Here is a 17,298-nt window from a genome sequence, read left to right on the forward strand (position 1 = left end):
CTTTTTAAACTTAGAAAATCAGTTGAAAAAAGGTGCCGGAACTCAGTTCTGTGAGTTCTATGACAAAAAAAGCCCTGTATATGTGTGGTCATAATCTTAATAGTTACACTTTCTGAATTGTCAATTGCTTTCAATAAACAACCATCCCTTATATTTATAAGACAATGTCACTTAAAATGTCTTTGAATACAAGAAAAGCCTAGAACAGTTGTTCCTATTAATATTAAGGATAGTAAGTATTGACGCTCCAAATATTTTAAAACAATTAAAAATCACATGTACCCTAGCCTCTAAATCAATGATTCTCACGCCTTTTGATGTTGCGATAAACATGTCAACACAGGTGCCCCATGATACATGACACACTAAAATACTGAAATTATTTATATAGTTTATTTGTGTATACCAATAAGTATTTAATCTATTTCTTTGTATAAATGATCATAACACATCCAGTCTGGTGCCATTACACACTGGTTCAGAATTACTAAATGGAAATACATTAGGTGTTCATTAACAGGCAACAATTAAGGTGTTTCCAACATACACAGTATGCTCTGCACATAAAGCTGAGATTTAGACTATCGTCCCTCCAGAAACTAACATTGATTCATAATATTATCTCAATAATTGTAATATGTACATTGTATTTATTATATTACTAATTTTATTACTAATTTGCATTATATTTTGTATTTTGAAAAGATTGAAAAAATATATCCCTGTTATGTATATATGACATACACATATTTTTTATGGACTCTAGCGAATATTTAACAAAGCACCATCTGGATGGCTAATGTAAGTGACAGGTGTACAATTGTCCGGCAATATATAAGAAAACAAACAACAAACTATTTGCAATGCATTCAATGACAAGAGTTCATATGCATTTAAATAATATTTACTGTTTTTTTAAACCATTGACTGGTAAGCATATTACATTTTCTCTACGTTTTGTTCTTAAGAGCTGGTGCATTAACTTGGTGCAATAAATCAAATACACAGCAACCAAATACATATTTATTTTCATTTGCCCAACTGAAACGATACTAGTCACAGCAAGTATATAATTGGCTGCTAAGGGTTACCAAAACAAGCAGTATACACATTTACAGCAGCACTTTCATGAAAATACACATTACCAATTATTAGAGATGCTGGAAAATGTACAACCGGTTAGAAAGTTGATCGAGTTTCATCGGCTTGATGGCCACAAACATGTTCATGGTACAATCACAAAGTGACTCAAAATTAATGTTTTTTAACTATCTTTTTATTTTTATATACTATTAAAAATACTTTTAAATGTGAAAAATCATGATTCATTTTTTTATAATTAAACTGTGAACACTGCTGTAAACATTCGGGGTCGCCATTTTAGCTTGAACATGAGTGCAAACCAACTCTAATATAATTGAACAGCCTTCAACATCGTCAAAACGACTAAAACATGAACGAAGAGAGTCGATTTTATTGGATTTTCTTAATTGGTCATAAATTTGAGAAATTCTGGCAAGTTATTTTTCTGTTTGCACTAATTTGTTTGAGAAATTATATATAGAGACTTCGAGCATCACTACCAATAATATCAAATAAAAGTTATACCGTTATATTTATTACCTGATATTGCACAGAAAAAATAAGATATAATTCATAATTATCTATAAATGCATGTGCTTGGCACACATAGCTTACCTGTCTAAAGTCACATTAGTTTATTTTTCCAGTATTGCCATTTTAATTTTAAATTTCTTTTTTGGTTACATAAGCCTTTTTATGAGTTGTGGTGGAACTACAGGGCTATGGAATTTATCCTAGACAAGAAATAGAACTTGAGATATTAAGGAAAAAAGTGCAGCTTCTGCAATACCACTTATCATCAGCAGATGTAGCATCTCACAAGCTCCACGGATTCATCATTGGACAGTGTGGCTTGCAGACTACTCCACAGCTGTTAAAAATTGATTAAGGGTATCTAGCGCCCAGTAGGGCTGGGCTGGGGGGTAGGGGGGCATCGCCCCCTCGGGCCGCTCCGTCTGACAGCTGTTTGGGCCGGCCGCTACCCCGTTGATTACTATATTTCATTGAGATTACAAGCGGCCGCATCACAAGACATGCGATGCGGCCACGTCAGCGCACAGGCGGTCGCATCACATGACACGCGATGCGGCCGCATTGCGTGTCATGTGATGCAGCCGCCTGTGCGCCCCCCCCCCCGGGGCTGACCTTTGCCAGCCCGTGCCTGCCAGCGCCACTGTTTGTATACACATATCTCAATATGCACAATAAATGTTAATGGGATATCAAAAACCAATAATTGTGTTACCTCACTGAATAAAGATGTGTACATAAAACAAAAATATAAATATAAAAAAATATACATCTATGCGATTGATGGATGCATCCATGTGTCTCTGCTATATAATCTTCCCATCCATGTTTATCCAAAGTGATAAATAGCATGTGAAAAAAATAAATAAAGATACAACATAGTCTTACAACGTTTAAACTATAATAATACAGAAATATGAAAATGTGATTCAATCCATATAATTTGTTCTACCACAGTATCTCTCTTATGTGATTCAACTTGACACGACAATCTATTTAAAATCAGTGCTCAGGTAGATAAATTCCAATGTGTTAAGTTGGTTGGTTCTTCACCACACAAACCCCTTCAATGATAACACTTACTAGAGCATAAATTGGAAAAGGCGTAGTATCAGTTTACTTGGGATCTTTATCTTCCCTCTTTAATGTTGATGAATATTCCTCCCAGGTACACTCTCTCAGTGTGAATATGAGAAAAGATATAGAAAAACAATACGGATCTAGCATGATACCGTTTAAAAGTAAAAAATAAATTTATTGTGCTGGATACCCTTAATCAATTTTTCGTAGATTACCTTTTGTACGACAACGTTGTGTGGTTCTTTTTAAGATTAAATAGCTGCAACTGTTAATAGCCGCTTTTTAATATTTTCTATACTCCACAGCTGCACTGATACATTTCATACAGCTATGTTTTATCTTAGCCCATTTTTTTAAAAATATTTTCAAACAGATAAAGTGCTGGTGGCATTTACTTGTCATATTATGAAATATTTAAAGAAAACATAAAAAGAAAAACATAAACAATCAAACAATTATACACATAACAAAAACACAAGGACTAATATTTATACTGTGCAGGCAGAGTTTGAAATAAGCTATAACCCTGCAGGGTTCATGCCTGATTGAAAGCCGTAGAAGGGATTGAGTTTTTATGGACTGCCATAGTTCATACTTGCCAACTCTCCCGAAAAGTCCGGGAGACTCCCGAAATTCGGGTCAGTCTCCCGGGCTCCCGCGAGAGCTGGCATTTCTCCCGCATCCCAGAACTCCCTTGTCAAAATGACGCGATTCACAGAGAATAGCGTCATTTTGGCCCCGCCCCCCGAGACAAAACGTGATTTTACTCGTGGGCGAGGGGCCAAAATAACGCGATTAGAGGCGCCCTGCCCTCTCCCACCCATTAGTCCCGCCCCTCTCCCGGACGTCGCCTACTGAAAGTAGGCAAGTATGCCATAGCTCCCATATCTTGTTAAATATAGGTAGTGTTTCTGTAATCTATTTTTACTTATGACTGAGTTGTAGGATATGGTTGTTTTTTTAAACTCACTTGCAATATGTTTACTTGTGGCCATAAGTATAAATTGCAGAAATCTATTATGAACATATGTATTAAGGTTTTTATCAGGGAGCATAATATTGAGTTCTAAGATACAATTAATTTTAAGATTTTAATCCACATAGACTTCATCTTAAAAAAGTTTTGCATATGATTACAATTATCGCATTTTTAACTAATGCAAATTGTGCCTGCAATTTGGGGCTGTTGCTTATATATGCGCTGTGAAAATACAGAGAATCTATTGGGCCAGCCATAATATAATGTAATGTTGACATGCCAGCTCTACTATTGACATCCTGTGCCTACCTATGTTTTGATGCTAATAAAAAAAAAAAAAAAATCCTATTTTTTGCTATACATTAACATTTATGGACACACTATATATTATTTTACATATCATGGTTGTGAGTCACAACTATGATATGTAAAATGATATATAGTGTGTCCATAAATGTTAATGTATAGCAAAAATTTGGATTTTTTTTTTTTTTATTAGCATCAAAACAGGGGTAGGCACAGGATGTCAATAGTAGAGCTGGCATGTCAACAGACTATACACCATTTCTCATAAATTAATAATATTTTATCTTCATATGTTATTGGTCAATGTTCTGTGACGCACGGTACCTTGTAAAATGCTCTGCTTCGGGTGTCAGTTAGGTCCAATCTGATACTGATGTAATCAATGTTTGGTGTTGGAGGTTCTAGATGCTGATACCTAATACCCATTCGAAGAAACTCCTCACAGCTGGTTTTTATGACAGTCTTCAGCTTATTCAGCCCTGGAATACAGCCTCCACTCTTACATAAAGGGCTTGGTTTCTGGTCTGGAAAGACAATATACCATTATTTTCATGACATTTTTATAGGGGACACAATACATCACTAAAAATAATTTTAATATATTTTAAATACAATTTAGTTAAGCATTTATCTAAACTAATTTGAAGAATTTACTATGTAATTTAAATCTAATATGGATACATTAATACATTCTTAATTACAATTTCATAGTTCTACTCTTACTCATCTCTACTATTCTATTAATAGAAAGGATTGCATAGGTGACCAATTAATTCAAATTTCCATATACCGTATTTTTCGCTCCATAAGACGCACCTGACCATAAGACGCACCTAGTTTTTAGAGGAGGAAAACAGGGAAAAAAATATTCTGAACCAAATCTCAAATCTCAAATATTCTGAACCAAATGGCACTGCTAATATGGCTATGAGGTGTCAGTCCATGTGTTTGAATGAATAGCAATAATAAAGTCTTGTACAGATCCTTAATCGAGAATACCTGGTTGCCGTGGGGACACTCAAGCAAACTTTGTAAAAACCAAAATTTTTGCCCATGACTGTATGACAGCAAAATATTTAAAAGCAAACAGGGGTGTTTCTAGTGCAAAATTATTGCAAATGTGATTTACAAAAGCAGTACTAAACTGCTATGCCCTGTCAATTATATTTCTATTCTTCATTTTGATAATTAATAGTAATAAAACTCAAAATATTAGTCAGTTATAAAATAGGTCTGAATGACAGTTATAGATAGAAGATGCATAATAAAAAGTATTGCGCTCAATTTCCACTTGTAAACAATCAAAATGCAATTGGGATGTGATATGACATAAAAGCAACCAATAAAAACAAAGATTTAATAAAATAAATGGTCACACAAGCAGATAAATAAATAAACAGTGCATTTGACACCATATAATTGGTGCATGTCAATCAATCGGCAAAATGTCCAAGTAAATGGCACTAATTTAATCCTATACCAGCGGGAATAGATCGATTATATGGTAGGGACCTAGATAACTACAGTCCATATGTTGCAGAATGTCCATTCATAATAGAAGGAGATGCTTTAAAAGAAAAACCACTATACCTGGTGGTTCACGATAGTCCAGACCACGGTATGGTAACACTTGAGGTACCTGATCGAGATGTAGGATCCGGAAACAACTTGAATGGTAAGCAACTAGTCGGCTAGCGGTGGAGCTCATAAGACATGTGGAACTGGATGTGCAAGCGGAGAACTTTGCATGCGTTCCACGGAGGAATGCAGAAACCGGAAATCCTGTGACATCAGGAGCGTCCCCACGGCAACCAGGTTTTCTGTACAAGGCTTTTTTTTAGTATTCGCTCCATAAGACGCACACACTTTTTTCCCCACTTTTTTGGGGGGGAAAAGTGCGTCTTATGGAGCGAAAAATACGGTAAGTTGCATTCCAAGAAAATAAAATTAAAACTACTAAAATATAAGTTTTTTTGTTTTTTTTACAAGAATTTGATATTGTTCAAAAAGTGGAGTTACAACACCAGCCTATTGAATCCGGCCCTGACCCTATACAGCCATATCAGATTAAATGTAATACTCCATCCAAATTCTATACCAAAAAATTGATCCAACAAATTTAACAGCCACTATTCATTATCCTAACATCTACATAGATCACCTCACTAACCATATTTCTATAATATCACTTTTATATTAAAGTGCTTCTTACACATATTGGATAAAGTAATTTATTGGGATGAACTAATATTCAGCCTAGCAAGTCACCAGGAACTAGCAACAGCACCGATGTGATGTCACTAATTTCTAGTGAATTGATAGGCTACATTCTCACGTATATATAGGTTCAGCCAGTGGTCAAAGTGGAAATTCAGAAGTGGCGGTATGATATGAAAAATGTAAGGTTAATGTATGTTAATTGAATTTGATAGTTTTCCTATAAAGCAGTAGGAGAAGTGGCGGTATGACACTGTATACACCCCTACTTCCACCACTGGCTTCAGCCCACAAAATAGTTTCCCCCCCTCTAAGCAGGCAGGAAGTAGACACTCTGTATGTGTCCTAGTCAGAACTTGAGCAAGTCATATCAGTTAAAAGTTATCAATTTCACCTCATAACATAAGCAACACAATGTGATGGAATCACAAAAATAGAAATACTGCTGCAAGTGCCAACAAAGTTATCTGTATGTTTGTACATGTATGTTGTGCAATGTTTCTACAACTGAACACTACATGTGTATTGCTTATTAAAGAAACTCACTGGCTCCACTGAAGATGCTATGTGGGTGATCTCCACGTGGCGACTCCTTCACGGGATCTCCAGTGACGAGCTGACCATGAACTGGCAAGTGAGATTCCAATGACGACACTCGAACAGTGCATTCCAGATTGATTCTTTTTTCATAGTCAAAGGTCAGTATGTTCTTGTCAATAGGATTTGATACACCATAGAATTCTGTCACTTCCAGGTTCTTAGGTCCATATTGAATAATGTTGCAGTCTGGTTCCACTAACTTCACCCTTAATATAAAGTGTTCTGTGAAGGTTTCATTTTCTGTAAACCTGTGTAAATAGAACAGGTAGATTTATAAAGGAACAACAATACATTTCTTGAGAACTGATAACATGATTTTATTTAAAAATGGATAAGCATAAAAATTCTCTATATGCCTGTTTATTTTTTTCTCCATCAATCATTGTTAAGTTCAGTTCTATACCCAGTGCCTCTACTGAGATTATTATATCAATAATATATTTTTACTTGGACTGGTGAATTTGGGCATTGTTCCATGTGGATTGCTGGAATCTCACAGGCTAAGGTAAGAAAGGAATTGGGGAGATATAAAAGCAGAGTAGACGGGATTTGTTTTCGTTTTTAGAGCACAAATAATGCTACCAGTAGTGGGTATCCAATGTTATATCGCTTCCTACACCCACTGTGGCAGGCATGGTGAGAAGCAGTATTTAAATTGAAATACATGGAATTAGTTAATAGTTATTGGCAATGCCATGGAAATGATTAACCCAGTGGTAAATGCACAGTGTATCTATTAGTGACTATGAAGGATTTTCATTTCTATGTACCATGAGAAGAATATATATGAAAAAGTATAAAAAATATACCTGTGTCCAGGAAACAGTCCAGGTGTGTGAGCCTGTGTTTACGTTGGAAAAATGACCTCTAATTACACCAGTCTCTCTTAAGCTAGTTGAAATAATGCTGTATGTTACATCACACATACTCCCTTTTTACAAAGGGCACCTACGTCTAGAAAGCAGATATTTTTCAGTCTACACCATACTTCTCTCCTGGGATTTTTGGAAAGTTCCTAAAATTCAGGAAGTTCTCCCGGGTCTTGGTATTATTAGTGTTACAAATTCCCGCCCCCCACTATGCAATGCCATGAATTTTGGAATTTCATAGCGGGGGGGGGGGGGGGAATTCTCCATTCCCTATCCTGCGCTTGTTACCTGGCAAGTATGGTCTACACCAATGTTCATGAAAATGCAGAGTATTGTTCTACAATTTTCTAATGGATTGATAAATTGCATCCTACTAACCTACTTTTCATACCTTCCTTCTGGGGGCAGGGCCTTGATGATGTAATGTATGTCATCAAGGGAGCAGGGAAGGGTGTATAAAACACAAATGACATCATCATGCCCCACGCTCACTCACTGTTTACTAAGATGGATGGGACATGTTGATGTGATTCAGGGGCTGACTGGGCTGGGGGGCATTTGACCGCTGGGCCGGTCTCATAGTGGGCTACCTTGGGCTGGGTCCCTGTGCTATCTGCATCATTCTTTCCTTTAAAATATTCCTAGTAGGCTGCTGAGCCAAATCTTGGCTCCTGTACTATCATTCGCCAGCCAGCCAGCCCCTGACGTGATTTGCTTCATTATGAAATGTTCCTGCCCACTTTGCAGGGCAGGGAGCAGCCTTCAGGAAGAATTGTCTGCACCCTCGACAATTCGAAAGGTCGACCAATAATCCAGGAGTCCTCCATATATTCAGATACAGTAGGCAACTATGGCTTGCATTGTCAGGAATGTTGGTATAGTCCACAAAAGGTGGCATCTGAAAAAGATACCGTTAGCACCTTCACTTTTATCAATGTATTGCAATACTACCTATTGCTGTCAGTACTGGTATAAATACTTTATAGTATATTTGTTTCAAAGTATTAATTTTTATTTATAATACTACTTTTATTTTCCATAAATCCAGAAACAGAACTGACCTGTAAAGCCGGAGCATAACTTCGTCTTCATGTAAAATAGGGCAGCCATTGTGAATATACTGTACTTCATTAGCCAGAAAATGACAGTCAAATACCTGTGCAAAGTGATGCATATAACTGTTAACCAACAATAAGGACAATCTGTATAAATTATCTTTATTCTACTTTTTTAAAACAATTAAAATAATTTATGGATAATTTAAAATAAGCACAGGAAGTCGGTTCTACTACAATCCCTGGGATATCAAAGTTGTACATGTTAAAAAGCCGGATAAGCAGAGTAAATATGCTGACATCTTTGTTTGTATATTTTATCTTCCTTGTGTGTCGTGGGAGGTTTGAGTAGAAGTAGTTGTGTGCAAGAGAACCATTACTAAAGGCAGACGATTTTGTGGATATATGGACTGATCAAATATTATATATATGGTGATTTTCTGATTATTATATGTAGTGATTTTCGTATCATATATTATATGTGGAGATTGCAAGACACCACCTTATGAAAACAGAATAACTTAAGGGGATACATACAGAAAAAGGTAACTGTGGGTGTTTAACAAACAAAAAACAAACAAACATACATCTGTCCGGCCAGCAGGGGTCAGCAATGTATCTTGTCAGACACTGCTGCCATATAAGTTTGTGAAAGTGTAAAAGCTGTTCCAGCACCTTTATGCAGGTCAGTTAATGTTACTACACTGGCAATTTGAAGGCATTTCAGTAAATAGGTGTACTGATGTCTCACTCATTCCTTAGATTTATACATATAAGAGGCTGGGCTGCCTACTCTTGAAAATATTTTTACTGAGAATTATATAAACACTTATTGACAAACACTGTGTTTTCTGAGATATTGTTACTGTGATATAAGAATGTGCAGGGGAGGACTGGCAAATTTTAGCCCGAGGGGCAAGACTCGACTCGGCAGCCTATTTTAATGGAAAAAAAATTCAGTTAGTCCAGTGACCCAGCCCAAGGTAGTTCACAATGAGACTGGCTCGGGGGGCATTTGCTCTCCTGCCCCCCAGCCCAGCCTGCCCCTGAGAATTTGTCAGAAAGTAGCAATACAGAGGAAAAGGTTTTATTGGCAGCACAGTGGCCTAGTGGTTAGCACTTGTGCTTCGCAGCACTGGGGTCATGAGTTCAATTCCCAACCATGGCCTTATCTGTGTGGAGTTTGTATGTTCTCCCTGTGTTTGCGTGGGTTTCCTCCGGGTGCTCCGGTTTCCTCCCACACTCCAAAAACATACTGGTAGGTTAATTGGCTGCAATCAAAAATTGACCCTAGTCTCTACCTCTCTGTCTGTATGTCTATGTGTGCGAGTGAGTGTCTATATTAGGGAATTTAGACTGTAAGCTCCAATGGGGCAGGGACTGATGTGAATGAGTTCTCTGTACAGCGCTGCGGAATTAGTGGCGCTATATAAATAAATGATGATGATGATGATGATGAAAAGGTGCCTCAGATTCTTGAAATAATTTATTAAAGAAGGGGGAGGGGCGTCGACAACCATTTGGCATAGTTGAAACAAACTGAGCAAAAAATATAGATAGGAGAGTGGCTTAGGACCATTACAGCCATCAGAGACCCTGGCGTTTTCAGCAAACAATGCCTACAAGTTAAATAAGCACTGCTTTTCAATTTAATTTCTTAAACTTCACCCATTTATGGTTTTGCATTATCCTTTAACGTACCTAGTTAAGCATCAAAGGATACCCCCACCAAATTCACACCCCTCATGAATGGAAAATTTATTGGGGAGGGACACTAACACTTTAAACTGGCTGAGTGATAAGCGGAGAGAAGAGTGTGGCATGGTACAGCCATTTGGGACTCCAGCTGACCCATATAAATTATTTCCTTTATTAATGTAATTCTTTCAACTCCACTCAAAACTACCTTTTAGTTTAAGTTGGAGTTTAACCTCCTTTAACATTATAGTTTAATAGGGTAAGCCATATTCTAACAAATGTAAATTATTGGTTCATGTCAGTAAATTTCCTGACAATTGGCAATGTGATGATGGGTCTTCTCAGCCTATATAAATAAATTGGACCACGGAAAGCACATGCTAATTAGGACCACAATTATGGGTAGTTTGTAGTGTGCTGCATGCTATTTTTTCCATGCTGAAATACATTTTGAATAAATCCATTACGAAACACAGGGATACTCAGGTATAACAACAGACCATTGTCTGTCAGACATACCATAGTCTACTTGTCACAAAGAGCTTTTTGATCTTCATTCCTATCATCAGTACAACAAAGAAATATTTTTCTATTTTGCTTAAGGATCCCACTTGTCCGGATTTTCGTAGGATTCACATTCCTGATATATTTGGATTAAAATGACTAGTGTGGGATAAGTCACAGTAAATATGTGAGATATATAAAAGAAAAAGGTGGCTTTCTTGGACCAAGAACATGTATAGGTATACATCTTAGAATTTTGCTAAAAAAGTGTAATTCCTAAGCTCGTTGAATAATGCAAACACTATTGGATTTTGAGAGTAATAAAATCTTTACAAGTAATAAATTAACAAATGCATCACAGATTATGTTGACAGAAGTAGCTGGGTTTGCATTTAAACATGTCTGATAGGTGGACATTTCAGGCATTATATAATAATGCCTGAATATAATATATTGTAATGCATTGCGGCCATGTACTGTTCTGTAGCGCAGCAAGCAATTTAGTGCATTCATGATTCAAATGATCAAATCAGCACAATACAAGGCAATATTTTAGTTGTGTTTCCCCTGCTTGTATCTACAGCATTGCGCAAACCATAATATAGTATTTTTTGGAAAGTTTGTAAAATAGAAATAGTACAAAATGTATTACATTTGATTATTGCATATTACGTTAGTACTACCACTCTTACGAATTTCAGAATACCAATATAAGGTTCAAGTTACACATGTAATGCACACAAAACTGTTGTTGACTCGTTAGAAGGATTGAATAGGACGACGCCAAGCTGAAGCACCAAAGAGACGAATGCTAGTCTAACTATGTTAAATAAATTCAGTTATGCATGGTCATCCTTCTGTGTTTATGGAAACACTGAAATAGAGAGGAGTGGGTAAATGTACACTCACACTTGCCCACTCTTCCTGAATGTCCAGGAGACTCCCAAATTCCGGTAGGTCTCCCAGACTCCCGGGAGAGCAGGCAAGTTTCCAGCATCCTGCCTATCAGGTGCCAAAATGACGCAATTCGTGGGGAAGTGCTTAATTTTGGCCCCATCCCGCAACAAAATGGAGATTTCTACACGGGGGCAAATTTACGCAAATTGCCCCACCCATCCCCTTCCGCCCTCCCACCACACCCCCAGAATCTCCCGGATGCCAGCAACATAAAGTTGGCAACCATGTGTACTTGGTACACGACCTTTGTATTTAGTTCCTGTGATATTACCATGGCAGCATGATTTCACTTGCATATTGCATAAGTGCTATGTTTGCACTATTTATTTAATATAGTTAATATAAGTTTTGGCAGTCCTACTCATATCACTCTAGATGAACAGGGATGGCGGTCAGCAGTTACATATTTTCTTATTTATCTAAATCTTTGTAACATTACTTGTAATTATATATTTTTTTTTTAACACACCCTACCTGTGGAGACAGCTTTCCAACCCTCTGTGTTATCGGTTCGTTAACAATGACTTCCACTTTGCAGGCATCTTTCTCTTTGGGGATGGAGAAGTGTAGGTCATTTTCTGATAGGTAGTTGCTCTGTCCTTTCATCACTGTGATACCATTATTGACTTTGATAAATGAAGAGTTCAGATACCTCAAAGTCAGCAATAATAAAGCAAGTGATTGATTCAAGTGACATCTCCAGAAAGGTTTCATATTTATTTGTACTAACGTATATTCTAAAATCTATAATCTTCAGTCTCTTCTCCTTTCAGGATTATTTTACACACCATCCAGCAGTGATGATCCTTCGGTCATCTGTTCAACATGAAGAGCAGCCCCTGTCGTCCAAAATCTTCACAACAACAAGGTCTTTCAGGAAGCCATGCTGGTTTAATAAAACTCGTTGAAGAGTCCTGACAACGCCAAATATTAATGTGCTCCTTTTGTTTCCTTAATCCTACATAATGAGGAGGGAAAAGAAGGAAATTGACTGCAAGATCATTAAAAAGACCAGTAATATGTTATCTTGTTCACAACTGAGATGAAAAGTGAACCAACCATGTGTAACTTGCTTTTTATACGTAATAATGATAATGATTTGCACCTGCACACAGATGGCAGAAAACCATCAAGTATTATTACGATAGTTAGCATTTGTACAAAGATTACCTACTTTACAAAAATTGCTGTAGGGCACAGTTAGCACTATTCCCTTTTTTTCTGAGGATCCAAAGATTTTTTTTTTTGCTATTGTACCATAATCAAGCACATATTTTGACATTTGGCAACAATAACTTATTTTTCGATGACTGTAAAAAAAATCAGTTTATTAGAAGTAATCAATATAATTCTTTTGCATTCAATAGTGTTTTCTAGATATATGCACAGTATAGTAAAATGTAACTTAAACAAGGACTGATGTGAGCGAGTTCTCTGTAGAGTGCTGCGGAAATAGTGGTGCTATATAAATAAATAAATGATGATGATGATGATAATGATGAGATTACAGTCATGGCCAAAAGTTTTGAGAATGACACAAATATTGGTTTTCACAAAGTTTGCTGCTTCAGTGCATTTAGACCTTTTTGTCAGATGTTGCTATGGTATAGTGAAGTAAAATTACAAGCATTTCATAAGTGTCAAAGGCTTTTATTGACAATTACATTAAGTTTACGCAAAGAGTCAATATTTGTAGTTTTGACCCTTCTCTATGAAGACCTCTGCAATTCGCCCTGGCATGCTGTCAATCAACTTCTGGGCCACTTGCTGCCTGATGTCGCCCATTCTTGCCTAATCAATGCTTGGAGTTTGTCAGAATTTGAGGGTTATTGTTTGTCCACCCGCCTCTTGAGGATTGACCAAAAGTTCTCAATGGGATTAAGGTCTGGGGAATTTCCTGGCCATGGACCCAAAATTTCTATGTTTTGATTCCCGAGCCATCTAGTTATCACTTTTGCCCTAGAGCAAGGTGCTCCCTCATGCTGGAAAAGGCATTGTTTATCACCAAACTGTTCTTGGATGGTTGGGAGAGGTTGCTCTTGGAGGATGTTTTGGTACCATTCTTTATTCATGGCTGTGTTCTTAGGCAAAACTGTGAGTGAGCCCAATCCCTTGGCTGAGAAGTAACCCCATGACTGTACATTGGATATACTGTACATCCTTTTTTATGGCATAACTATACATATTTCTGTACTGCACATGCGTGCCAAAATTTATTAGGGAAAGTAAGGCAAAAAAATAAGTAAATGTTCTCTGGGACAAACCCTGTTACAATGCAAGGGATGCAAATTATTTTATTATTTTGCACATAAGTTAAATAGTGGCTGTTTTTTCATCTAGCACACATACTTGTTAACTATATTATCACACTGAAATTTAAAGACGGTCTAGGACATGTCCTACCCCAACTATAAATCTCTCCCCACATTTTAAATTTACCTCCCCCTCCAATGCAACATGGTTTTGCCCAGGTGCAAAGTTACTCATTTTTCATGCTTTGCTCTCCTTAATGACTCAGGCCCTATGTGTGTTAGAAGTGATGAAATCCCTAATCACTCCACAAAATATCAACGAAGAATAAGACCCAAACCTTAAAATGTAGTTTTGTGTGGAGGTTTTACAAGGTTTTCCCATCTTTGTAGTAGTGGTACATTGATACTACAATTTGTCCTGGCAACTCCAATGTCCTAGTGCTATAATTCTTTCTCATATTACTGGTTGACTTATTCAAACAGCCAACCAGTAGTAGATGCAGCTCCGCCGTGAACTATCGATTCATGTTGGGTGGGACATTGACAGCATTGCTGTTAGTTTGAAAAAGGCTGACCTTATCAGAAAAGACAAAAGCAGTGCTGGACTGTTGGATAGGGGTAAGGCCAAACCAAAGAAAAGTAGAACTTTGTATTTTATCTTATCGTAATTAACTCCTTTAGCATTGTTTTTCTATTAAATATAGATGTTTGTAGACCTCTCTATACAATATACGTGATGCATCTACTTACAAATGTTTAACAAGCAACCATGTCTAAAGTAAAGTAGGCATGGGGATCTGAATACATCAACAGCAAATGATATACTTGCCTGGCTATGTCATTTTTGTGATACTGTTTTTATTCAGGTTCTGTATTTCAGTATGATGAGTGCAATTCTCAGTATATGTTGTTCTTCTGTATGCTGCAATATAAGGTGCATATAAAACAGATTAAGCAATTCCATTATTTGTACTAAATAATAAGCGGGCAGCACAGTGGCCTAGTGGTTAGCACTTCTGCCTCACAGCACTGGGGTCATGAGTTCGATTCCCGACCATGGCCTTATCTGTGTGGAGTTTGTATGTTCTACCTGTGTTTGTGTGGGTTTCCTCCGGGTGCTCCGGTTTCCTCCCACACTCCAAAAACATACTAGTAGGTTAATTGGCTGCTATCAAAAATTGACCCTAGTCTCTGTCTCCGTATGTGTGTGTGTGTGTGTGTGTGTCTATATTAGGGAATTTAGACTGTAAGCCCCAATGGGGGCAGGGACTGATGTGAATGAGTTCTCTGTACAGCGCTGCGGAATTAGTGGCGCTATATAAATAAATGATGATGATGATGATGATGATGATAAGTAGGTAGACTAATAAAGCAACAATCTAATATATAAATATCTAGTGGCGTTTGTTAGTCTGTCTGTGTGTGTGGAAAAAATAAAACCAAGCTGCAGCGCCACCTGCTGGGCGGAGTTATACACTGACCTACTAAATTCTTAGTGTGTGTGGAAAAAAAAATTCAGAAAGGGCTGAAATTTGGTATACTAAGATGTTTTTAATTTGTTAATTTAATTTTTTTAATTGTTAAAAGTGTTTATAAAGATTTAAAAAAATATATATATATTTCTTGAAGGAGAAGTGACAGTTGGGAGTGGTTGGTGGTTGCCGGGGGTGACAGTGGGGAGTGGTTGGTGGTTGAGGCCTGGGCTATGGCCCAAATGCATGACAAGAACCTTTTTAACACCTTAAGTAGCTTGATTTGACTAGAATGCATGAGTATCATGCATGGGTTAACTTGTTACCTTATATAAAGTGAGTATAAAAATTGTTATTTTAAACAATCATGCCATGCTGTGTGGTATAATCTATATAAAGACATTGGACAATATTTTATTAAGAATATTCATATTCAGCCAAAACCTACAACTATTTACATATTACAAATTGCTTCTGATTCCCAATTAGGACAGACGTGTCCTGTGTGCTCTCCGTTGGAGCCCAGCTTGATCTTCACCTGGGCCCCGCATTCAACTTACAGCTCTCTATGCTCTGAAAGACCTCTCACTCTCTGGAAACTCAACCTGCAGCATGGGCATTCTCTAACTTACAACTACTCCACCCTATTGCTGAACTTGATCCCCACCTTGCCTGCTGCACCTTCATCCGTTGCTCCTTTTGTCTCCCGGATGCCTCTGTGCCCACCCGCTAATTTTTATTCTCATTTCTGCATCCTGGCCTCCATCACTGATCACCTCTGTGCCCCCTCATCCCCCCTGCTTCCCGCTGTGCCTCTTGTTCTTGCACTGTGTTCCCCCAACCATCCACTGTGTGACCCACTTCAATCACCGTTTTGACCCACTACCGACCCCCTGTTTGTTTCAGTTTATAATATACTATTTATCTTCCCTACCTCTGGCCCTGCTCTCTCCCTAACACCTTGGACTCCTGACTCACCTGCTCTCTGTCTAAAACCTTGATTCCTGATCTTGACTGCTCTCTCCCTACTACTATGGATTCCTGGGGGTAAACGTATCAAGGTCCGATTATATCAGCGTTTTAAAATCTCAGCAAATCAAAAATTAGTCCGCAAGTCGCCAGATGTATTAAACTGAGATTTTTACTCTGATCTTATAAATCGCTGGTCATCTCTGGCGATTTGCTGCGATGTCAAACACTCCCATGTTAAGCTAACTCCCCCGTGTTTAGCTAACTCTCCTGTGTCTCCTAACTGCGAGATTAGTAAACACATCACTGTTACACTGTCTGTCTACAGAGCCAGAGGTCCGGCATCTGTCAAAAGTGTAAAAATAGATAAATGTGAAAAAAAAAAAAGCTTAGGGTCCCCCCGCCTGACCTACTGCTGGTTGCATGAAAATCGTGGAAAAATTTGCATGGCGTCTCCCCCGATTTTCATTCAACCAGCAGTAGGCTGGCTGCACTTTATCTATTTTTAAACTTTTGACAGCGGTCGGACCTCCGGCTCTATAAACAGGGCAGTGTAACAGTGAAGTGTTTACTAATCTCGCAGCTAGGAAGCAGCGTTTGGTATTTTTAATTTTTAAAGCAAACTCAGGAGAGCTTGCTTAATTGCAACTTCTTACATTTGAGACTTGTATAGCTAATTGTATGGCAAATAGTTGGTACTTTGCTCTCTATCGATTTTGTAAATAG

At 37.6% G+C, this 17,298-nt stretch overlaps 1 protein-coding gene across 6 annotated transcripts in view; it reads right to left on the minus strand.

Annotated features, from left to right (window-relative positions):
• FREM1 (FRAS1 related extracellular matrix 1) overlaps positions 1-17,298 on the minus strand; it is a 189,892-nt gene that overhangs the window by 142,649 nt on the left and 29,945 nt on the right. For all 6 annotated transcript variants that reach the window (XM_075209793.1, XM_075209801.1, XM_075209811.1 and 3 more), the window contains exons 2-5: positions 12,354-12,837; positions 8,727-8,821; positions 6,743-7,044; positions 4,304-4,503 (exon numbers count right to left, since the gene is read on the minus strand). In XM_075209793.1, coding sequence (XP_075065894.1) covers positions 4,304-4,503; positions 6,743-7,044; positions 8,727-8,821; positions 12,354-12,593 — 837 coding nt within the window. In that variant the 5' untranslated portion in view covers positions 12,594-12,837. The remainder of the gene's footprint in view (positions 1-4,303; positions 4,504-6,742; positions 7,045-8,726; positions 8,822-12,353; positions 12,838-17,298) is intronic.

This window comes from Mixophyes fleayi, chromosome 1 (assembly GCF_038048845.1).
Source record: "Mixophyes fleayi isolate aMixFle1 chromosome 1, aMixFle1.hap1, whole genome shotgun sequence".
In the NCBI taxonomy this organism is placed as follows: domain Eukaryota; kingdom Metazoa; phylum Chordata; class Amphibia; order Anura; family Limnodynastidae; genus Mixophyes; species Mixophyes fleayi.